Below are 24,310 nucleotides of genomic sequence, written 5' to 3'. Positions count from 1 at the left end.
TTTGGTTGCCGTGCTTTTCTAAGCTGTATTTAACTATGATTTGAATAATCTCCTATCCACGAGATTGACTAATTATTAGGACTCTGTGCATCTCGCCCGGAAGTATCCTCATATTTTGGACACACAAGGAGAATGCATTATAATGTTGAACCTTTATTGTATACGAATGTCATTTTGAAACATTCATTATTGTTGTACCTTGATTTTTCCTTTTTTTTTTTTTGTCTACCTTTTTCATCTTGTTATTAAAAATAATAATAAAAAATAAAAAAAAGTATATTAATATAACTGATGTAAGGGGCAGTCTGCAGAGGCTTAGATACAAGGTAATCACAGAGGTAAAAATTATATTAATATAACTGAGATGAGGGGCAGTCTGCAGAAGCTTAGATACAAGGTAATCACAGAGGTAAAAATTATATTAATATAACTGAGATAAGGGGCAGTCTGCAGAGGCTTAGATACAAGGTAATCACAGAGGTAAAAAGAATATTGATATAACTGAGATAATGGACAGTCTGCAGAGGCTTATATGCAGGGTAACCACAGAGGTAAAAAGTGTATTACTATAACTGAGACAATGGACAGTCTGCAGAGGCTTATATGCAGGGTAACCACAGAGGTAAAAAGTGTATTAATATAACTGAGCTAAGGGGCAGTCTGCAGAGGCTTAGATATAGGGTAATCACAGAGGTAAAAAGTATATTAATATAACTGAGATAAGGGGCAGTCTGCAGAGGCTTAGATACAAGGTAATCACAGAGGTAAAAAGAATATTGATATAACTGAGATAATGGACAGTCTGCAGAGGCTTATATGCAGGGTAACCACAGAGGTAAAAAGTGTATTACTATAACTGAGACAATGGACAGTCTGCAGAGGCTTATATGCAGGGTAACCACAGAGGTAAAAAGTGTATTAATATAACTGAGCTAAGGGGCAGTCTGCAGAGGCTTAGATATAGGGTAATCACAGAGGTAAAAAGTATATTAATATAACTGAGATAAGGGCAGTCTGCAGAGGCTTAGATACAGGGTAATCACAGAGGTAAAAAGTATATTAATATAACTGAGATAAGGAGCAGTCTGCAGAGGCTTAGATACAAGGTAATCACAGTGGTAAAAAGTATATTAATATAACTGAGATAAGGAGCAGTCTACAGAGGCTTAGATACAAGGTAATCACAGTGGTAAAAAGTATATTAATATAACTTGAGATAAGGAGCAGTCTGCAGAGGCTTAGATACAAGATAATCACAGGTAAAACGTGTATTAATATAACTGAGATAAGGAGCAGTCTGCAGAGGCTTAGATACAAGGTAATCACAGGTAAAACGTGTATTAATATAACTGAGATAAGGTGCAGTCTGCAGTGGCTTAGATACAGGGTAATCACAGAGGTAAAAAAGTATATTAATATAACTGAGATAAGGGGCAGTCTGCAGAGGCTTAGATACAGGGTAACCACAGAGTTAAAATGTATATTAATATAACTGAGATAAGGTGCAGTCTGCAGAGGCTTAGATAAAAGGTAATCACAGAGGTAAAAAGTATATTAAAATAACTGAGACAAGGGGCAGTCTGCAGAGGCTTAGATACAAGGTAATCACAGAGGTAAAATGTGTTAATATAACTGAGATAAGGAGCAGTCTGGAGAGGCTTAGATGCAAGGTAATCACAGAGGTAAAAAGTATATTAATATAACTGAGATAAGTGGGCAGTCTGCAGAGGCTTAGATGCAAGGTAATCACAGAGGTAAAAAGTATATTAATATAACTGAGATAAGGGGCAGTCTGCAGAGGCTTAGATACAAGGTAATCACAGAGGTAAAAAGTATATTAATATAACTGAGATTAGGAGCAGTCTGCAGAGGCTTAGATACAGGGTAATCACAGAGGTAAAAAGTATATTAATATAACTGAGATAAGGGGCAGTCTGCATAGGCTTAGATACAAGGTAATCACAGAGGTAAAATGTATATTACTATAACTGAGATAAGGGGCAGTCTGCAGAGGCTTAGATACAGGGTAATCACAAGGGTAAAAAGTATATTAATATAACTGACATAAGGGGCAGTCTGCAGAGGCTTAGATACAGGGTAATCACATAGGTAAAAAGTATATTAATATAACTGAGATAAGGGGCAGTCTGCAGAGGCTTAGATACAGGGTAATCACAAGGGTAAAAAGTATATTAATATAACTGACATAAGGGGCAGTCTGCAGAGGCTTAGATACAAGGTAATCACAGAGGTAAATTAATATAACTGAGATAAGGGGGCAGTCTGCAGAGGCTTAGATACAAGGTAATCACAGAGGTAAAAAGTATATTAATATAACTGAGATTAGGAGCAGTCTGCAGAGGCTTAGATACAGGGTAATCACAGAGGTAAAAAGTATATTAATATAACTGAGATAAGGGGCAGTCTGCAGAGGCTTAGATACAAGGTAATCACAGAGGTAAAACGTATATTAATATAACTGAGATCAGGAGCAGTCTGCAGAGGCTTAGTTACAAGGTAATCACAGAGGTAAAAAGTATATTAATATAACTGAGATAAGGGGCAGTCTGCAGAGGCTTAGATACAAGGTAATCACAGAGGTAAAACGTATATTAATATAACTGAGATCAGGAGCAGTCTGCAGAGGCTTAGATACAAGGTAATCACAGAGGTAAAAAGTATATTAATATAACTGAGATAAGGAGCAGTCTGCATAGGCTTAGATACAAGGTAATCACAGAGGTAAAATGTATATTAATATAACTGAGATAAGGGGCAGTCTGCAGAGGCTTAGATACAGGGTAATCACAAGGGTAAAAAGTATATTAATATAACTGAAATAAGGGGCAGTCTGCAGAGGCTTAGATACAGGGTAATCACAAGGGTAAAAAGTATATTAATATAACTGAGATAAGGAGCAGTCTGCAGAGGCTTAGATACAAGGTAATCACAGAGGTAAAAAGTATATAAATATAACTGAGATAAGGGGCAGTCTGCAGAGGCTTAGATACAAGGTAATCACAGAGGTAAATAGTATATTAATATAACTGAAATAAGGGACAGTCTGCAGAGGGTTAGATACAGGGTAATCACAGAGGTAAAAAGTATATTAATATAACTGAGATAAGGAGCAGTCTGCAGAGGCTTAGATACAAGGTAATCACAGAGGTAAAAAGTATATTAATATAACTGAGATAAGGGGCAGTCTGCAGAGGCTTAGATACAAGGTAATCACAGAGGTAAAAAGTATATTAATATAACTGAGATAAGGAGCAGTCTGCAGAGGCTTAGATAGATACAAGGTAATCACAGAGGTAAAAAGTATATTAATATAACTGAGATAAGGAGCAGTCTGCAGAGGCTTAGATAGATACAAGGTAATCACAGAGGTAAAAAGTATATTAATATAACTGAGATAAGGGGGCAGTCTGCAGAGGCTTAGATACAAGGTAATCACAGAGGTAAAAAGTATATTAATATAACTGAGATAAGGGGCAGTCTGCAGAGGCTTAGATACAAGGTAATCACAGAGGTAAAAAGTATATTAATATAACTGAGATAAGGAGCAGTCTGCAGAGGCTTAGATAGATACAAGGTAATCACAGAGGTAAAAAGTATATTAATATAACTGAGATAAGGAGCAGTCTGCAGAGGCTTAGATAGATACAAGGTAATCACAGAGGTAAAAAGTATATTAATATTCAAAAAGAGGTTTCACTGCAAGGAAAACAGAAACAGAGGCGCCACATGTGTAGATCAATCAAAACAGACAATATCCAAGTTAGATGAGATACAGGATACTCACAAACGTGAAGGCACTCTCTTGTGCCTGTAGGAGCGGGCTGGTATTTAAACAGCAAACCAGCTAGCTGTACCAAGGGATCCCCGTCAGGATATCCTCGCAACAGTAATCCTTCACTAGATTGATTCCAGCAAAAAGGAAAAAATGTTCAGAGGGGAGGAAGGCTAAACAGCCTTATGGTTACTGGCAAGGGAAATGCCACACGAACACCAGATTTGTTTAAAAAGTATCAAGTATTTTATTTTACAAAAGATAAAAAATACCATCAATAACAAATTACAGCTTGGTGTATTTAATGGCAAATCTCCTTGTATATAGAGATAATAGCGACGCGTTTCTCAGGGAAGACCCTGTTTCATCAGGCTTGTATACTCTAGAACCATTTAAAACCCCTTTATATAGGGATCAGTAACCATATGTTTGCAATAAACCCTCCCCTTCCTTGACATAAACCAATGAAACCTTTTCTTTCCGAAAACTCCCACTTGTTGCCTTAATTAGAAGTTTATAATAGTTTTTCCTTTAATATTATGTCCACTTGATCAATAATCTGTGAGCCCATATCCTAATGTGGTTATGTGTGATGTTAGATCTAGATCGTAATGTGTCGATTGTGAGATAATTAAAAGTGTATGAATGTAAACATACTTAATCGGTGATCGTTTTTTGACCAATTAAAAGCCTGCTTTAGGAGGCTTGTACAATTTGAAACACCCAATTGAGATAAGGAGCAGTCTGCAGAGGCTTAGATAGATACAAGGTAATCACAGAGGTAAAAAGTATATTAATATAACTGAGATAAGGAGCAGTCTGCAGAGGCTTAGATACAAGGTAATCACAGAGGTAAAAAGTATATTAATATAACTGAGATAAGGGACAGTCTGCAGAGGGTTAGATACAAGGTAATCACAGAGGTAAAAAGTATATTAATATAACTGAGATAAGGAGCAGTCTGCAGAGGCATAGATACAAGGTAATCACAGAGGTAAAAAGTATATTGGTGTTGGTTGTGCAAAACTGGTGAACGGGTGATAAAGGGCTTTATCTATAACAAATCAGGAGTAGACTGTCCCTTTAAATGAGAAAAAAAAAACAATCAGTGAACAAATTCAGTAGTGGGCCTGTTGTTAAGGGCTCCTGATTTATCTCACTGTATAAGTAATGAGTTATATGTAACTCTGTATAATTAGCTGCAGGAATATAATTACACACTGGGCTGTTAAGCTGCATGTAATGACCTTTCCCCCTATGCGGCCCCTACAGCAGAGTATAAAGGGCCACAAATGGTCCTGAGGGGCGTGTCATTGCACTCACGTGACATGCGGCAAATTAGGTGAAGATTAGGTGAAGAGGTTACATATCTGTCTGATATACTTTATACAGGTTTGCGGAAAGGGGACCTCACGGCCAATCAGAGGGAGCGAGGAGCTGTGTATATGTTATGCAGAGTTAGGGAGGGAATACGCAGCCAATAAGAGAAGAGTATTTATAGGTTATGCAGATTCGGGGAAAGTTCAAGTAACCAATCACGTCAAGATTGTGAATACTTTACACGGGTTCAGGGGCTGAGAAATAAGGGTGAAAGCTTATACTAATCACATTCGGGGCAGCGAATCAGAGCACTAGGCGTGATGTGACTGACGCTTTTTAAGTCATTGTGTCACTAGGGTCAGCCAATCAACGTTATCAAGACAAAAGAAGAGGCAGTGCCAACCAATTAGAGGGCTGGGCTCATACAAGGCACTTCCGGGTGTGGCTGCAGGCTGTGTGTACTTTGTATCAGGAACTGTCATGTCAGGGATGTGTGTTATACAGAGCTAAACTGGTGCAGGGTGAGGGGACAGCTGATTGTTATACTGAGATGACACCAGGAGGGGTGTGTGTGATACAGAGCTAAACTGGTGCAGGGTGAGGGGACAGCTGATTGTTATACTGAGGTGACACCAGGAGGGGTGTGTGTGATACAGAGCTAAACTGGTGCAGGGTGAGGGGACAGCTGATTGTTATACTGAGGTGACACCAGGAGGGGTGTGTGTTATACAGAGCTAAACTGGCGCAGGGTCAGGGGACAGCTGATTGTTATACTGAGGTCACACCAGGAGGGGTGTGTGTGATACAGAGCTAAACTGGTGCAGGGTGAGGGGACAGCTGATTGTTATACTGAGGTGACACCAGGAGGGATGTGTGTTATACAGAGCTAAACTGGTCCAGGGTGAGGGGACAGCTGATTGTTATACTGAGGTCACACCAGGAGGGGTGTGTGTGATACAGAGCTAAACTGGTGCAGGGTGAGGGGACAGCTGATTGTTATACTGAGGTGACACCAGGAGGGATGTGTGTTATACAGAGCTAAACTGGTGCAGGGTCAGGGGAGAGCTGATTGTTATACTGAGGTGACACCAGGAGGGGTGTGTGTGATACAGAGCTAAACTGGTGCAGGGTGAGGGGACAGCTGATTGTTATACTGAGGTGACACCAGCAGGGATGTGTGTTATACAGAGCTAAACTGGTGCAGGGTGAGGGGACAGCTGCTTGTTATACTGAGGTGACACCAGCAGGGATGTGTGTTATACAGAGCTAAACTGGTGCAGGGTGAGGGGACAGCTGATTGTTATACTGAGGTGACACCAGGAGGGGTGTGTGTTATACAGAGCTAAACTGGTGCAGGGTGAGGGGACAGCTGATTGTTATACTGAGGTGACACCAGGAGGGATGTGTGTTATACAGAGCTAAACTGGTCCAGGGTGAGGGGACAGCTGATTGTTATACTGAGGTGACACCAGGAGGGGTGTGTGTTATACAGAGCTAAACTGGTGCAGGGTCAGGGGACAGCTGATTGTTATACTGAGGTGACACCAGGAGGGGTGTGTGTTATACAGAGCTAAACTGGTGCAGGGTGAGGGGGCAGCTGCTTGTTATACTGAGGTGACACCAGGAGGGGTGTGTGTTATACAGAGCTAAACTGGTGCAGGGTGAGGGGACAGCTGATTGTTATACTGAGGTGACACCAGGAGGGGTGTGTGTTATACAGAGCTAAACTGGTGCAGGGTGAGGGGACAGCTGCTTGTTATACTGAGGTGACACCAGGAGGGGTGTGTGTGATACAGAGCTAAACTGGTGCAGGGTCAGGGGAGAGCTGATTATTATACTGAGGTGACACCAGGAGGGGTGTGTGTTATACAGAGCTAAACTGGTGCAGGGTTAGGGGACAGCTGATTGTTATACTGAGGTGACACCAGGAGGGGTGTGTGTTATACAGAGCTAAACTGGTGCAGGGTCAGGGGACAGCTGATTGTTATACTGAGGTGACACCAGGAGGGGTGTGTGTTATACAGAGCTAAACTGGTGCAGGGTCAGGGGACAGCTGATTGTTATACTGAGGTGACACCAGGAGGGGTGTGTGTGATACAGAGCTAAACTGGTGCAGGGTCAGGGGACAGCTGATTGTTATACTGAGGTGACACCAGGAGGGGTGTGTGTGATACAGAGCTAAACTGGTGCAGGGTGAGGGGACAGCTGATTGTTATACTGAGGTGACACCAGGAGGGGAGTGTGTTATACAGAGCTAAACTGGTGTAGGGTGAGGGGACAGCTGATTGTTATACTGAGGTGACACCAGGAGGGGTGTGTGTGATACAGAGCTAAACTGGTGCAGGGTGAGGGGACAGCTGATTGTTATACTGAGGTGACACCAGGAGGGATGTGTGTGATACAGAGCTAAACTGGTGCAGGGTGAGGGGACAGCTGATTGTTATACTGAGGTGACACCAGGAGAGATGTGTGTTATACAGAGCTAAACTGGTGCAGGGTGAGGGGACAGCTGATTGTTATACTGAGGTGACACCAGGAGGGATGTGTGTTATACAGAGCTAAACTGGTGCAGGGTCAGGGGACAGCTGATTGTTATACTGAGGTGACACCGGGAGGGATGTGTGTTATACAGAGCTAAACTGGTGCAGGGTCAGGGGACAGCTGCTTATTATACTGAGGTGACACCGGGAGGGGTGTGTGTTATACAGAGCTAAACTGGTGCAGGGTGAGGGGACAGCTGATTGTTATACTGAGGTGACACCAGGAGGGATGTGTGTTATACAGAGCTAAACTGGTGCAGGGTGAGGGGACAGCTGATTGTTATACTGAGGTGACACCAGGAGGGGTGTGTGTGATACAGAGCTAAACGTTCAGGGTGAGGGGGACAGCTGATTGTTATACTGAGGTGACACCAGGAGGGATGTGTGTTATACAGAGCTAAACTGGTCCAGGGTGAGGGGACAGCTGATTGTTATACTGAGGTGACACCAGGAGGGGTGTGTGTTATACAGAGCTAAACTGGTGCAGGGTGAGGGGACAGCTGATTGTTATACTGAGGTTACACCAGGAGAGATGTGTGTTATACAGAGCTAAACTGGTGCAGGGTGAGGGGACAGCTGATTGTTATACTGAGGTGACACACGTGTGTTATACAGAGCTAAAGCTTGTGCAGGCCTATAAAATACTAAGCTTTTAGGGTGTCACCAAGAGGGATGACAGTTGTTTTACTGAGTATCATTTAGAGTAAAAATGGTTAATCTGCAGCCAGCTGAGGGTAGTGGTTGTGTTGTCACCATTTCCAGACCACCACATGACCCTTGTACGAAAGCTGGGGGAAATATGCAAAAAGTAGATTATGGCAGCGAGAGAAAGCCAGTGACACTGCACCCAAATGTGTCTAAAAATGAGTGTGATGGGCAGTGGAGCTGCAGCGGAGTCATCCTGGACGCTAGCTTAGGGATAGTGCTATGTCATGGGGCAATATTTTTCCCCTTCCTGAAAAAGACAGAAAGGAAATTCCCAGAAACTGATGACAATCTTTTCCTAGCTAATGATTTTGTCACAGATCTGATAATACAGGTGGAATGTCCTTCTGAGCCCAGAAATGCTAAACTGGAAGATCACCCCATTACTGTGGTCCAAGAGCAGAGAATTGGACTGATCCCTATAGCAAACCATGCAGGGTCACCCTCAGACCGACAGCAACTCTGTGCACAGATACTTATGCTGGTGCCCTGTGTAGAATTCCATGTGGCATTTTCTAGATTGTTTGGAAAAACAGAAGGTTGGGTGTTCTCCAGTGAAGAGGAGAAGCATGAGTTTGGTGAGATGCAGAAGGACCTGGCCTATCTTCATTGGTTTGCTGTTTTGAGGCTCCAATGCCCCTTGACTGTGCAATGTGGTAAAATCACCTTCATAGACTCCTCAAAATTGCTGAAAGGCAGTGAAGTTTTTGCTTGTGGGTCCCCATTTGGTTCTTTCTACCCAGACATCTTCCTGAACACAGTGAGCAAAGGGGTCCTCAGTAATACAGCTGGCCACAGAAATGTTGTTCTTCTGACCGATGCTCGATGCTTGCCGGGTTCAGAAGGAGGTGGCATATTTGTTGTTGAAGGAGATTGGTTGCATCTAGCAGGCATTGTTGTGTCACCCCTTTGCTGGAAGAACAACGAATGGGTAGGACTGACCTTAGCGTGCTCCATTAGCCACATTCTGAGGAACATCACCAAAGCTTTAGGTAGGACTAGTGCATATGTAAAACACAGCCTAGAAGCAATGCAGCTGGTGAACAATTGTGTCGCTGATCTTAAGAGAAGTCCCAACCATATAGAGCAGCTGGTAGCAGCCGTTGTTCTGATAGACTCGGGCGGAGTTTGGGGATCTGGTGTCTTACTGGACCAAAAGATGGTGCTGACGTGTCGGCATGTGGTAAGGGATGCAACCAACGTCTTGGTGAAGATTCGGCATCCGGCATCTGACAAGTAGGTGAATACTCTGAGCTTCACTTCCTCTTTGTATTGCCTCTTACACAAGACATTATAAATGCACGTTGTCCCACTGTTTTCTTCATTAGTGATGTGACCTGAACACATCAGTTATAGATTTTGTTTCTACCATTTTTCTATTTTGTTATTTGCTTAACAAAGAGGACATTTGCCATTGAAACCTCTAGCTTGTTCCCCAGTCAGAGACAATACATTGTAATCCTGTTTAGTAGCCCAGGGGTTAAATAGACTAGCTGCCAGTCGTACACTGCTCTTGTACCTACCTAGGTATGCTATCTAGTGTTCCAGACACGTGCACACTCCTCCGCATACCTACCTGCTTTTTAACAAAGGACACAGAGAGCAAAATAAATTTCACAACAGAAGTAGATTGACATGTCTCTTAAAATGACACTCTTATCTAAATAATGAAAGTTAAATATTAGCTTTTATGTCCCTTTAAGTAGCACATTGAGTAGTGCACATCTATTCCAGAAAAGGTGACTGAATCAGTAAATATATCATTTAGATGTCCCCATAGGTCCTGAATTAACCCTGTGGCCTCTCCTGTGTGCAAAGACAGTGTTGCAGGTGGTAACGCAATCACTAGCTGTAAGCGGCTGGAAATGGGCTGTACTGACCACAGCTTATTATAGAGCGGTGATTAATGCAGGACCCACGGGTGGTCGTCTATGTTACATATTTATCTGCTGGTTTGGACACTTCTTTTGGAACCGATATGGGGCTAGTCTGTGCGTTGGTTAATGTGCATTCAGAAAAAAGAAAGTGAGGTATTATTGTCCCATTAAGGGGACATTAAACACTTTGAGATGATAACATAAAATTATAAAAAATATCTGCAATATACTTTCATTATTTATTTGGTCCCCATTCTTGTAATTCAATTCTGAAATTGTGAGCTTTTCAGTTCCTGTTAGAAATGGAAGTGCAAAACACTGTTATATTACACACAGCCATTGGTTGCACCACTAGTGACTGATTTATAACTGTCTCTAATTGGCCACAGCAGGAAAGGCAACCTGATTTACAACATGGCAGCTCCTATTGTTTATAGACACTAAAACTTTACACTTATTTTGTCAATATTTAAACCGCTAATGAAACTTTAAAAAAATACATCTACATGTGATTCTAAGAGTAATCTTTTCTCTGAATGCTTCATTTATATAGTGTTTAATGTCCGTTTAAGCAGCACAGACAATATTTATAAAGTAATTTGTGCACTAAAAACAACAAGCAGAGGTCATCTGCACTTTTACCGGCACGTAGCACCAGGCCGCGGTCTGTAGGATGGTCCAGTCATTGTTTCAGAGCAGCCATCAGATCACAGCTGTTTTGTATTTGCAGAGAGAATCTACAGATGGGACCAGTTTAAGAATATGTCACACTTCATGACTGTTCACTGGGGATAAGTTTATCTAAATCAGTTCAAACTTGCATAGTAATGACAATGTGAAACAGCTCTGTCTCTACTGATTACTGTTTTCATAAAATATATATAATTATTTGATCATGTCTTGTGCGAGCTTAATTCCAGCTATTTACATTCATCTGTGTTTCCAGGTTTCAGACAGTTACAGGACAGGTGCTGTTTTGCACTGAAGAAGCGTCTCCATTTGACATTGCAGTTGTAGAACTGGAAAAAATGGTCCCAGGTATTCCTAAACCTGTGTGGCCTTCTGATTATCGCACAGGTGCGTTACCATCTCGGCACCAGGGTATCTCTCACCTCTAATTTCCTCTGGCTACAAACTGCACATATAAGATATTGTTATGGAGAGGTGCTAGGAACGGTAATGCTTGTTAAGATGCCGTCTAGTAGAACAACAAAGAAACAGATTTACTTTAAAGGGAAATCAGTAATATGCTGGGGCCGTACAGTGAACAAGTGAATGTTACAGATGATATTGCCACTGGGGGAGACGCCTCTCATTAACCCCTTAGATACCAGAGAGGGGTTAAACACTCATATTATAGCCCTTATTGGCATCTCAGGACTTAACCATAGCTCTGTAACCCCAACCTTACTATAGTTCAAGATCGCCCACAACTAAATTGTGTTATGGAAGCAAGAGTTGGCATACTGGTGCAAATTTGTTATTGGTAATATTGTATCTAGTAACTGTACGACCAGTGGGTGGAGTCTAGGAAAGGGGTGGTATTTACTAATCCACCAATTAAAGCTTCCACAGTCACCACTAAACAAATGGGGAAAAACTGATTATTTCTCATAAGTATTTAGTTTTTTAATTTGCATACTAAGATATATCTGCATTGGTAGCAAATCACACCACACAAGGCTGCAGTGACAGGTGCTGGCTATTTACTGATAAACCACACCAGAGGATGCCCAAAGCTATAATTCTTGTTCATCACACAGACAAGAACGTACCATTAATAGCTTCTACATGGTTTTATTTATAAAGACAAAATGGTAATGTGTTGTCTGCTGAAAGCCTTTAGCTTGATACCCGAGTGATTGAAAGGTCACTTAGCTGCAGTTACTGTCTTTTGTCTTAAATAATCGAGTTCAGGAGAACATTAGTCCTGTCGGATAAATGACATTACATAAGGAGAGCACATAAAGTTACATTGTATTATCTGCTAAATAAACCAACTGCACTAATGTGAGTCATGGGAGAAACGATCAGATATCAGGCAGTGTCTTCCTCCCTTTTGATGTATACATCTGAAGACATTATGTTACTGGGAGCAGTGCCGGCCCAGAAGCTTATACAAACCACACAAGGTCACTTGAGAGAGAGAATCACTTTATTGCTCACTCCATGACGGTGGTGGGCGGGTGGGTTCTAGAGCCTTAAAACGGAACAGAAGTTATCTCAAGTTCCTCCTTGTCCTAAGTATCGCATAGCTCAGCGCACGTAAACATCAGCTGTAAATGTAGGGTGCATAGCTCAGCGCACGTAAACATCAACTGTAAATGTAGGGTGCATTTCTCTGGTAAATACAGGTAATGAAGAAATATATTGTCTTTGCTGAGTTATTTGCTTTAACGTCCTTTGTGTGTGATGTTTCTGCTTTCAGGTGAAGATGTTTTTGTCCTTGCATATGGAGCGTTTGGTGAGAATTGTGGTCCGTCTGTAACTTCTGGATCCCTGTCTGCTGTGATTTGTGTGGGCGATGTCCCAGCCATGCTACAAACCACCTGTGCAGTTCATGGTGGCTCAAGTGGAGGTCCTGTGGTCAGTGCTCGCTCTGGAAAACTACTTGGTAACAAAACTCAATATCACAATTTGTCCAATTGTAGCTTAATCTTAATGCTGAAAGCCCCGGCTTCTCCTTATGTGGTGTAAGCCTGGTGTAGTTGTGTGAAATTATCTGGCAGCAGAAGTGGTAGATACTTAATAATAGTAATACAAACCCAGAATTTGCATGTTCTGAGATATTAATGAAAATGTGAATCGGTAATTAAAGGGACATCAAACCCACCAAAAAATATTTTATGATTCACATTGATCAATTTACTTCTATTATCTAATTTTCTTAGTTCTCTTGGTATCCTTTGTTGAAAAGCATACCTAGGTAGGCTTAGGGGCTAACTGTTGATTGGTATAATTGACTTACCAATGTGTTCCACTAGCTCCCAGGAGTGTATTGCTGCTTCTCCAAAAAAAGAGAATAAAGCAAAATTAGATAATAGAAGTAAATTGGAAAGTTGTTTAAAATTGTGTTCTCTATCTGACTATGAAAGACATGTCCCTTTAAATAAAAGATGTTCCTATAGGTGTTTAGCTGCTATATTAATAAGACCAATACGTCGGATTCATTTCCAATAAACAGAGCAAGTTCTTGTCACTATTATGTTGACGTTGTCAGTTATTGTGTTTGTATAGGGAGAGGGGCAGCTGTCAGTCTCATGAAACTGAAAAGTGAGGGTCAAAGGAGAATTAATCAGAAATGGGGGTAACAAGGTGAGGAGAGGATAAATACAGGATGGGGGGAAACTAGTCTGACGAGGGGGTAAAAACTGAGAAAGTCACTGCTAGCTGCACCCACAAAGGTACCAAGGGAAAACCTAATCTGTGATCCTCTATAAATAATGCAAGGTCAGTAGTTTCTATTCATCCATTTAAAGATATTATTATGTGCGTCCCTCTGTGGCTCTGTAAGGGGAGCAGCATTTACATTTATAAATGACACAATGTCACATCCAGTGTAAAGTGACGCTAATTCTGTTAGATGTCATCATGCTCGGAGCACTTAAGCTTTGCATTTAGTTTCTGGTTTACTCTCAGCATCACCTATGTTAGTTGGGCAACTAATATTGAACATAATGTATGTGAATCCCAGTGTAGGGGCCAGGGGCCCTCCAACTGTTATATAGATAAATGTTCTATACAGGGATATTTATTCTTTCCTTTATTCCTGTGCACCCGGAATGTGATGTCATTTTCTGGTTACAAAACTTCACTTGTTGGTATTTTTCATTTGTCAGTTTAGCGCAATAGTCGTCTTTATAATATGTTGATAATACTAATAATTGTAGCCAGTGTCCTTATATAGAACATAATGATGTTTTATCATCTTTTCATACAGACCATAAATACTTTTTAACATCCCAGTTGCCGCGCTGTATATGCAGAACCAAGCAGTTGTGTTTATTGTTCCATATGTGCTCTGATTATTTTTATTTTCTGTGCCAGTTAGACAACATTCTGTAGCAAATTATTATCTCGGTTCCAGAAATTCTAGGTCCATTTACTCATATCAAAATATATATTTTTTTATATTTTAATGCTTAGATTCTTTTTTCTCATTTGCTTTTTAGGGATTGTAACCAGTAACACGAGAGATAATGCTACCGGTGCCACGTACCCCCATCTGAACTTCAGTATCCCTATATCTGTCTTACAGACGGCCTTACAGAGGTACAGACAGTTTGGAGAGCTGAGCGGATTCCAAGAGCTAAATAAGGCCAGTCGCGCGGTGAGAGACGTGTGGCGCTTGCAGAGGAGGCAGGAAAATGTTTTGCAGAGCAAACTCTGAATGACAGCTTATAGATCCCAGTTCTGTCCACTCTACAAAGACTGCATCACCATTTTATAGAGGGAAGTTTCCTTTATTTAGGCGTATCAACTGAGTTTATAAAGGGGCATAATATTTAAAAATGAAAAATGCACAAGCGCACTACAGTTTTCATTTAAAAACATTTTTGCAATATACCTGTATTTGCAAAAATTGTTCTACTAAAAATGATCACTGTTTCAGGGGCATATGTGCATATGCTGCATGCACTGTGCAGAAAGCCAGCCTTGGCATGCATCTTATCAGAGATGACCCACATAAGCTACCTCCAGCTCATAGCATGTGCGTTGTTTGAACGCGGGTGCACATGTTATAGGTGCGGTAACATTTTACTAGAATTCTATAAGTTATGTATACTACAAAAATACATCATTTATACTCATCCTAACTCGCATCACACTTCCTTTGAGGTACTGGGGACATCATCTTGAGAAACGCTATATTCTGTTTAATTATTTACCTAAACCTCTTAATCGCAATACGCACTGAAGCATTACCATAACGACACCTAAAACACGGCGCATTCTGTTTGCCTTCCCATCACACTCAGAATGGTCTCTTGATTAGATGCCTTATGAATATTCATGTGGGATAAACTGTGAGTACACAGATGAGACAACCGTGAATCTAACTATAGTGAAACGATCCGTCGTCATGATCACCCCAAACCCAACTTAATATATAAATCATTATGAAAGCGCATCCTGCAGACTCCTCTACCCTCCCATCTCGTGGTCTCAACAAACCAGCAGGGCCCCCAAATCAATGTGTGAGACCACTGAGGAATGTCACAAAATAATCAGTCAAGTCACATTGTTCTCTCTAGTTTGTAGTTAAAGGGACAGTCTACTCCAGAATTATTATTGCTTAAAAAAGGTAATCCCTTTATTACCCACATTTGCATAACCAACACTGTTATATTAATACACTTTTTACCTCTGTGATTACCCCGTATCTAACCCTCTGCAGACTGCCCCTTATCTCAGTTATATTAATATACTTTTTACCTCTGTGATTACCCCGTATCTAACCCTCTGCAGACTGCCCCTTATCTCAGTTATATTAATATACTTTTTACCTCTGTGATTACCCCGTATCTAACCCTCTGCAGACTGCCCCTTATCTCAGTTATAGTAATATACTTTTTACCTCTGTGATTACCTTGTATCTAAGCCTCTGCTGACTGTCCCCTTATCTCAGTTATATTAATATACTTTTTACCTCTGTGATTACCCTGTATCTAAGCCTCTGCAGACTGCCCCTTATCTCAGTTATATTATTATACTTTTTACCTCTGTAATTGCCTTGTATCTAAGCCTCTGCAGACTGCCCCTTATCTCAGTTATATTAATATACTTTTTACCTCTGTGATTACCCCGTATCTAACCCTCTGCAGACTGCCCCTTATCTCAGTTATATTAATATACTTTTTACCTCTGTGATTACCCCGTATCTAACCCTCTGCAGACTGCCCCTTATCTCAGTTATAGTAATATACTTTTTACCTCTGTGATTACCTTGTATCTAAGCCTCTGCTGACTGTCCCCTTATCTCAGTTATATTAATATACTTTTTACCTCTGTGATTACCCTGTATCTAAGCCTCTGCAGACTGCCCCTTATCTCAGTTATATTATTATACTTTTTACCTCTGTAATTGCCTTGTATCTAAGCCTCTGCAGACTGCCCCTTATCTCAGTTATATTAATATACTTTTTACCTCTGTGATTACCCTGTATCTAAGCCTCTGCAGACTGCCCCTTATCTCAGTTATATTAATATACTTTTTACCTCTGTGATTACCTTGTATCTAAGCCTCTGCAGACTGCCCCTTATCTCAGTTATATTAATACACGTTTTACCTCTGTGATTACCCTGTATCTAAGCTCTGCAGACTGCCCCTTATCTCAGTTATATTAATACACGTTTTACCTCTGTGATTACCCTGTATCTAAGCCTCTGCAGACTGCCCCTTATCTCAGTTATATTAATATACTTTTTACCTCTTTGATTACCTTGTATCTAAGCCTCTGCAGACTGCCCCTTATCTCAGTTATATTAATATACTTTTTACCTCTGTGATTACCCTGTATCTAAGCCTCTGCAGACTGCTCCTTATCTCAGTTATATTAATATACTTTTTACCTCTGTGATTACCCTGTATCTAAGCCTTTGCAGATTGCCCCCTTATTGCAGTTCTTTTGACAAACTTGCATTTTTAGCCAATCAGTGCTGATATGTGTATAACTCCACGGGAGTGAGCACAATGTTATCTAATATGGCACACATGAACTATCGCCATCTAGCTGTGAAAAGTTAATAAAATGCGGTGGGATAAGGACTTAGAAATTAGCATATGAGCCTACCTAGGTTTAGCTTTCTACAAATAATATCAAGAGAACAAAGCAAATTTGATGATAAAAGTAAATTTGAAAGTTTTTGAAAATTACATTCTCTATCTGAATCATGAAAGTTTAATTTTGACTAGACTGTCCCTTTAAGAGCAAAATGTAGTCTACTTTTTTTTTTTTTTTTTTTTTTTTAGAGGACATTTCAAATTTATTATTTTTTGTTTTTAAACTTTTGTTCTTGTCATAATGAATAAATATTTTTTTGTTGTCGCTCAAGCAGCTGCACGTCCATCTTCACCAGTAAAACAGTGGGAGTTGTAGCAAACCAAAACTGCGGCATTAGATTCAATGGAAACAGATTTTACTTAAAGGGACAGTCTACACCAGAATTTTTATTGTTTTAAAAGATAGATAATCCCTTTATTACCCATTTCCCAGTTTTGCATAACTAACACAGTTATATTAATGTACTTTTAACTTCTGTGATTATCTTGTATCTAAGCCTCTGCAAACTGCCCCTTTATTTCAGTTCTTTTGACAGACTTGCAGTTTAGCCAATCAGTACCTGCTCCCAGATAACTTCACGTGCACGAGTGCAGTGTTATCTATATGAAACACATGAGCTAACACCCTCTAGTGGTGAAAAACTGTTAAAATGCATTCTGAAAAGAGGTGGGCTTCAAGGTCTAAGAAATTAGCATATGAACCTCCTAGGTTAAGCTTTCGACTAAGAATACCAAGAGAACAAAGCAAAAGTGGTGATAAAAGTAAATTGGAAAATTGTTTAAAATGACATGATCTATCTGAATCATGAAAGTTTATTTTGGCCTAGACTGTCCCTTTAATATTTTATTCAGGCAAACAAAATTTTTAGGGAAGCGGCTTCTAAGACTAATAAGTTACTAGCATGTATTAAGAGGAAAGCATAATTCTCTCACTATATAAATCCCTGGTAAGACTTCACCTTGTGTATGGAGTGCAGTTCTGGGGACCAATCTCAAAAAATAGATTGCAGACTTAGAATAAGTTCAGAGAAGGGCCACAAAGCTAATACAGGGGACTGGAGAATTTAAGCTATGAGTGGAGGTTAGCCAAACTGGGTCTGTTTTCTCTAGAAAAAAAGTGCTTGAGAGGTGACATGATAACTTTATATAAATATATTCAAGGCCCATATACAGCGATGGTAGAAGCTCTGTTTATTCCAAGAAAATTTTGACAAGGTCACAATTTAAAGCTGGATGAAAGGAGATTTTATCTCCAGCAATTTAAACGTTTTTTCACTGTAAGAGCAATAAAATTGTGGAAATAATTACCTAAGGAGGTAGTAAATGCCAATACCTTAGGTACTTTAAAATGGTTTAGATAAATTTCTGTTGCTGGGCTAGTACGGAAATCATTGATAAGAATCACTATTGATAGTTTAGCCAGTGAAATCTAATCATTTTTATGGCACCTTCTTGTGTGCTACTGCGGCTCTGTCCTTCTAGAACGTCACTTCAGGACTCTCACAATGAGCTGCAGCGTTAGTCTCTTCTCAGGTTAGGTGTGTGCAGGTTGTATTTCCTAGACTCTACCTGTACTGATTATATAGATAATCTGATTATGTACTGTTATATAGATAATCTGATGATGTACTGTTATATAGATAAATATTACACAAGCCAAAAGCTGATGACCAACATGTTCTAGACCACGGGTGTCAAACACACTCCCGCGGGCCGAATCCGGCCCACCAGACCTCGTCATGTAGCCCGTGTAGCCGCCGCCAGCCTTCACATTTTATTCTCGCTTTTTTTTTTTTGCTTTTTTTTTTTTCAGGACTCAGGAGAAACATACTCATACTGTCTTGCATACAGCGGCTGTGAGACTGAGTATCCACTTACAGTCGCTGTATGCAGGAGAGACAGGTGCTGCTGGCTGCGCTATGGATCCTGAACAGGGGCTTCCGAGATCTCTCAGATCTATTCTGTGCACTACTGCTGAGCTGATGTGAAATCTCCTGAGAACTCCCCTACCCAGAGCTTGCAGCGGTCGCGGTCCTTTTCCTCACAGTCACCTTATAATCATAACTGCAATAATCATAATGCGATTAAGATGTGAGCGGCCGGCGGGTCATTAGAAGAACGCTCCTCTGGGCTCCCCTGATACCGCGATTCTCTGCTATAATGATGGCTCTCGATATGATGCTGCTGCCCCTGTGCCTGCCCGGCGAAATAGCAGGTCACTCAGTTCTCACCCTTATAGAAGTGATTCAAGTGAGAGTCTCACTTCTATAAGGGTGAGAGAACTGACTTGTGACCTGCTATTTCGCGGGGCAGCAGCATCATATCGTTGTGGTGTAGAGTGGCTGGAGCTTTGGTTGTACTCATAGTATTGCTGAGAGGAGGCTCTGAGGCAGTGTGTAACTGAGCTGTGCCGACATTTGGTTGGGAGTGCTGTACTGAGACTGCTGCCAGAAGCTGTTCATTACTGCTAGGCCCCCATGGCGCTTACCAGACTCTTTGCTTTAGATTTCGGGTCTAAAAGACTCTATTAGTCTGAAGATTAGGATTATGACCCCCGGAGAGAAGGCAGATATCGTTCCTCCGGAGTCCAGACATTGAACTTGTGTTTTAGCTGGTTTTAAGATGGAGGCGCAGACATGAAGAATCTTGGTACTGTTGTAACACTAGTAAATATTTCATATTAAAAGAGAAAATGTATGTGGGACGGGTTAAATATAAATGTCAGATATATTCTCAAATTTTGTTTCATGAAACATGGGAGTGCTGTGTGCAATGGACAAATGTTAACAGCACAATAAGAGGTCCAAACACTTTAAAAAAATAAATAAAAAATACATATTTAACTTATGGAAAACTTCTGGCTGGGAGGAAGTGACTGAGTGAGAACAAGACACTGACCTCCTGCTCCCTCATCACTTCCTCCCAGCTTCCCTATGTATCTGCACGCGCGGGAAAAGGGCTAGCAGCAGAGACCAGAGAGGCAGCAGCAGGCACACAGCGAGGCTGGTAAGGAAAACATGTTTTTTTTAAATAATATGTCAGCAGGACAATTCTAAGTAAACAGCCGTTCTGAGGCTCTGTCTCTGCAGATTGTCTTATTCTGCTCTCAGCCTTCCCCAGGTAATAAATCAAATCTTTATCTCGGTAGTCTGCTCCTACACTTGTACTGTCTGTGACTGATTTGTAGTCTGCACAGATTTTATTAACCTTATCCCTGCCTGTTATGCTTGCATGCATGGGAAAACATATTCACACTGCATTATCATTAGTTTATTGCCCACCTAAATCAGAGCAGTAATAAAGTTTTTGTGTGTAAGTGTGTGTTTGTGTGTAAATGTGTGAATGTATGTTTGTGTGTAAGTATGTGTGTGTAAATATGTGTATGTGTGTTTGTGTGTAAATGTGTGTTTGTGTGTAAATGTGTGTTTGTGTGTAAATGTGTGTAAGTATGTGTGTAAATATGTGTTTGTGTGTAAATGTGTGTTTGTGTGTAAATGTGTGAATGTATGTTTGTGTGTGTAAATATGTGTTTGTGTGTAAATGTGTGAATGTATGTTTGTGTGTGTAAATATGTGTTTGTGTGTAAATGTGTGAATGTATGTTTGTGTGTGTAAATATGTGTTTGTGTGTAAATGTGTGAATGTATGTTTGTGTGTGTAAATATGTGTTTGTGTGTAAATGTGTGAATGTATGTTTGTGTGTGTAAATGTGTGTTTGTGTGTTTGTGTGTAAATGTGTGAATGTATGTTTGTGTGTGTATGTGTGTGTAAATATGTGTATGTGTGTTTGTGTGTAAATGTGTGAATGTATGTTTGTGTGTGTAAATGTGTGTGTGTGTTTGTGTGTAAATGTGTGAATGTATGTTTGTGTGTGTAAATATGTGTGTGTGTGTTTGTGTGTAAATGTGTGAATGTATGTTTGTGTGTGTAAATGTGTGTTTGTGTGTAAATGTGTGTTTGTGTGTAAATATGTGTGAATGTATGTTTGTGTGTGTAAATATGTGTATGTGTGTTTGTGTGTAAATGTGTGAATGTATGTTTGTGTGTGTGAATGTGTGAATGTATGTTTGTGTGTGTAAATATGTGTATGTGTGTATGTATGTTTGTGTGTGTAAATATGTGTTTGTGTGTAAATGTGTGAATGTATGTTTGTGTGTGTAAGTATGTGTGTGTAAATATGTGTATGTGTGTTTGTGTGTAAATGTGTGTTTGTGTGTAAATGTGTGAATGTATGTTTGTGTGTGTAAATATGTGTGTGTGTATTTGTGTGTAAATGCTAGTTATTACTTACACATTATTAGAAAAAACAGTAATAATTGAATGCAGTGACAATAATTTATTATGATAATAAAGAGTGGACACATAGTCCTAGATTCAACCGGCCCTTTGAGGATGACCAAACTGCTGATGCGGCCCCCGATGAATTTGAGTTTGACACCCCTGTATCTAGACTTTTAATTTGCCTTGGGAAGATATAATAAATCTCACATTTCAGGGATTTTTTTAAATAAAGACCTTTGACTGGTCCAAGATTAATAACTCATATGCTAACATATTAATATATATATATGTAATCTTTTATATAGTTATATTACACATGGAACTAATGACTTAAACACAAACAATTGTCGCTTTATGAATGATGTGTGCAAATTATGGGGAGAGTGCCTTATCTGCCTTAATTGTGGCCAATATCTCACTATACTACAGAAAGGTCAGCAAGATATAAACAGGGCTGGTTTTCCCATCAGGCAGTTGCCCAGGGCCCCCTTTCCTGGTTTGTCACTCGTGTCCTCTGTACATCCAACAGAATGACTTAAGGAGACGCGTGTGGCATGGTCACAGTGAGGATGTGTGTTACCATTGGCCTCACTGGACACAAAAGGATTTGAATGTCACAGAGCACTAGTATTTGGCACTTACGGCTGCTGATGGCATCAGCTTAACCAATCATGATCATAACAAGTTTCTGGCATAACAACTTACAACAGTAGTGGAATAGTTAACTGTACTTTATCAATTAAACCAAACTCCAAACCTTTGTCTCTAATATATATGATCATTAACCAACATTTGGTCACTTACATGTCATATGTAGACATCAGTTTTTTTGTGGTACCAGCAGAGGGCGGGCAAGTTTTATTCTAATCATACGTATTTGACTACAATGGATTATCCATGAAAATATTTTGCTTATTAAAATACAAATGAAGATATTTCTATGTATTTGAAAGACAGATGACTGAACTACCAAAGAATCATTAATTATTGTGATCTCCACTCTAACAAGAGATTGTGTACTTCTGCACTGAAATTATTCTCTGCGTTCCCTAATAAAAATGTCCTTATATTAATGATATATGATTATTGTAAATATGTTACTGATTTTAATGTTATTGTGTTGATATAACAAATCTTATCTGGTTCCTTAAAATACCTGTTTTTTCAGATCTTATATGTTTAACAGTGTCCTGTTTCTATGGCAACAGCAATGCAGAACCTGTGTGTAGTAAATCAGAAGCTCTGTGACTGCATTAACGCTGCCGGCACAATCAATTGATTTGGTTGCAGTATTTATACTCTTTTATTTTCATAATGCTGCCAGCATCCATTAAGACTTGCTAAAATCTATTTGTCTAAGTAAGCTACTGCTGGCTGCCTAGGAAACTTGTCCCTGAGACACAGATCTAGTAATTAATAGGAAATGAAATGTTGTCTGACACCCCGAGCCTGGCGAGAGTTACGCCGCCTAATGAGCAGCTCTGGAAAGGCCACTGTCACCAGCAGATCAGTGACAACTTGAAATGCGGTTTGGCTCCCAGCTATGGTTTCACATTAACAACAACAAACCTCTTCTGTGCTATATTTGTAAATAACAGAGTCCAGACTATTCTATGCATCATCAGCCATGAGCGTCCACAGACAGGGTGAGAAAAAAAAAAAAAAAATACCCCCAAAATAATAGCAGGGGTGACACTAGGGTTATCTTCTGTCCAGTATTTAACTGAACTGTCTAGTATTGTGTCTTCCTGTACAGTAAAATGTATGTAAGAAAGCAGATACCAAACTGAGGGAGTCGTATATGCTGTACAGTGATATAATTAATGCAGGTCATGGAGCCTGATCGGAGGTTTCATGTGGGCTTATGGCTGGCAGGGGCCACAGGCCATAAGGTTTGATCGGAGGTTTCATGTGGGATTATGGCTGGCAGTGCCCACACGCCATAAGGTTTGATCGGAGGTTTCATGTGGGCTTATGGCTGGCAGGGGCCACAGGCCATAAGGTTTGATCGGAGGTTTCTTGTAGGCTTATGGCTGGTAGAGGCTGCAGGTCATGGAGCCTGATCTGAGGTTTTATATGGGGTTATGGCTGGCAGGGGCCACAGGCCATAAGGTTTGATCGGAGGTTTCATGTGGGCTTATGGCTGGCAGGGGCCACAGGCCATAAGGTTTGATCGGAGGTTTCTTGTAGGCTTATGGCTGGTAGAGGCTGCAGGTCATGGAGCCTGATCTGAGGTTTTATATGGGCTTATGGCTGGCAGGGGCCACAGGCCATAAGGTTTGATCGGAGGTTTCATGTGGGCTTATGGCTGGCAGGTGCCACAGGCCATAAGGTTTGATCGGAGGTTTCATGTCGGCTTATGGCTGGCAGGGGCCACAGGCCATAAGGTTTGGTCGGAGGTTTCATGTGGGCTTATGGCTTGCAGGGGCCACAGGCCATAAGGTTTGATCGGAGGTTTCATGTGGGATTATGGCTGGCAGCGGTCACAGGCCATAAGGTTTGATCGGAGGTTTCATGTGGGCTTATGGCTGGCAGGGGCCACAGGCCATAAGGTTTGATCGGAGGTTTCATGTGGGCTTATGGCTGGCAGTGCCCACACGCCATAAGGTTTGATAGGAGGTTTCATGTGGGCTTATGGCTGGCAGGGGCCACAGGCCATAAGGTTTGATCGGAGGTTTCATGTGGGCTTATGGCTGGCAGTGCTCACACGCCATAAGGTTTGATCGGAGGTTTCATGTGGGCTTATGGCTGGCAGGGGCCACAGGCCATAAGGTTTGATCGGAGGTTTCTTGTAGGCTTATGGCTGGTAGAGGCTGCAGGTCATGGAGCCTGATCTGAGGTTTTATATGGGGTTATGGCTGGCAGGGGCTGCAGGATATGGGGTCTGATTTGAGGTTTCTTGTAGGCTTATGGCTGGCAGGGGCTGCAGGTCATGGGGTCTGATCTGAGGTTTCATGTAGGCTTATTGCTGGCAGGGTCTGCAGGATATGGGGGTCTGATCTGAGGTTTCA

General features: G+C 40.8%; 1 protein-coding gene across 1 annotated transcript; it reads left to right on the top strand.

Moving 5' to 3' along the window:
* Positions 1-5,555: 5,555 nt before the first annotated feature.
* On the top strand, positions 5,556-22,375 carry TYSND1 (trypsin like peroxisomal matrix peptidase 1). The gene is made up of 4 exons (XM_053691932.1): positions 5,556-9,594; positions 11,182-11,312; positions 12,664-12,849; positions 14,408-22,375. The coding sequence occupies exons 1-4, from the start codon at positions 8,363-8,365 to the stop codon at positions 14,623-14,625; spliced, it is 1,767 nt and encodes a 588-aa protein (XP_053547907.1). The 5' UTR covers positions 5,556-8,362; the 3' UTR covers positions 14,626-22,375.
* The last annotated feature ends 1,935 nt before the right edge of the window (positions 22,376-24,310 follow it).

Source organism: Bombina bombina, chromosome 9, assembly GCF_027579735.1.
Source record: "Bombina bombina isolate aBomBom1 chromosome 9, aBomBom1.pri, whole genome shotgun sequence".
NCBI lineage: Eukaryota > Metazoa > Chordata > Amphibia > Anura > Bombinatoridae > Bombina > Bombina bombina.
The sequence above is the reverse complement of the archived record's forward strand: the minus strand, read 5'-3'. Positions and strand labels throughout refer to the sequence as shown.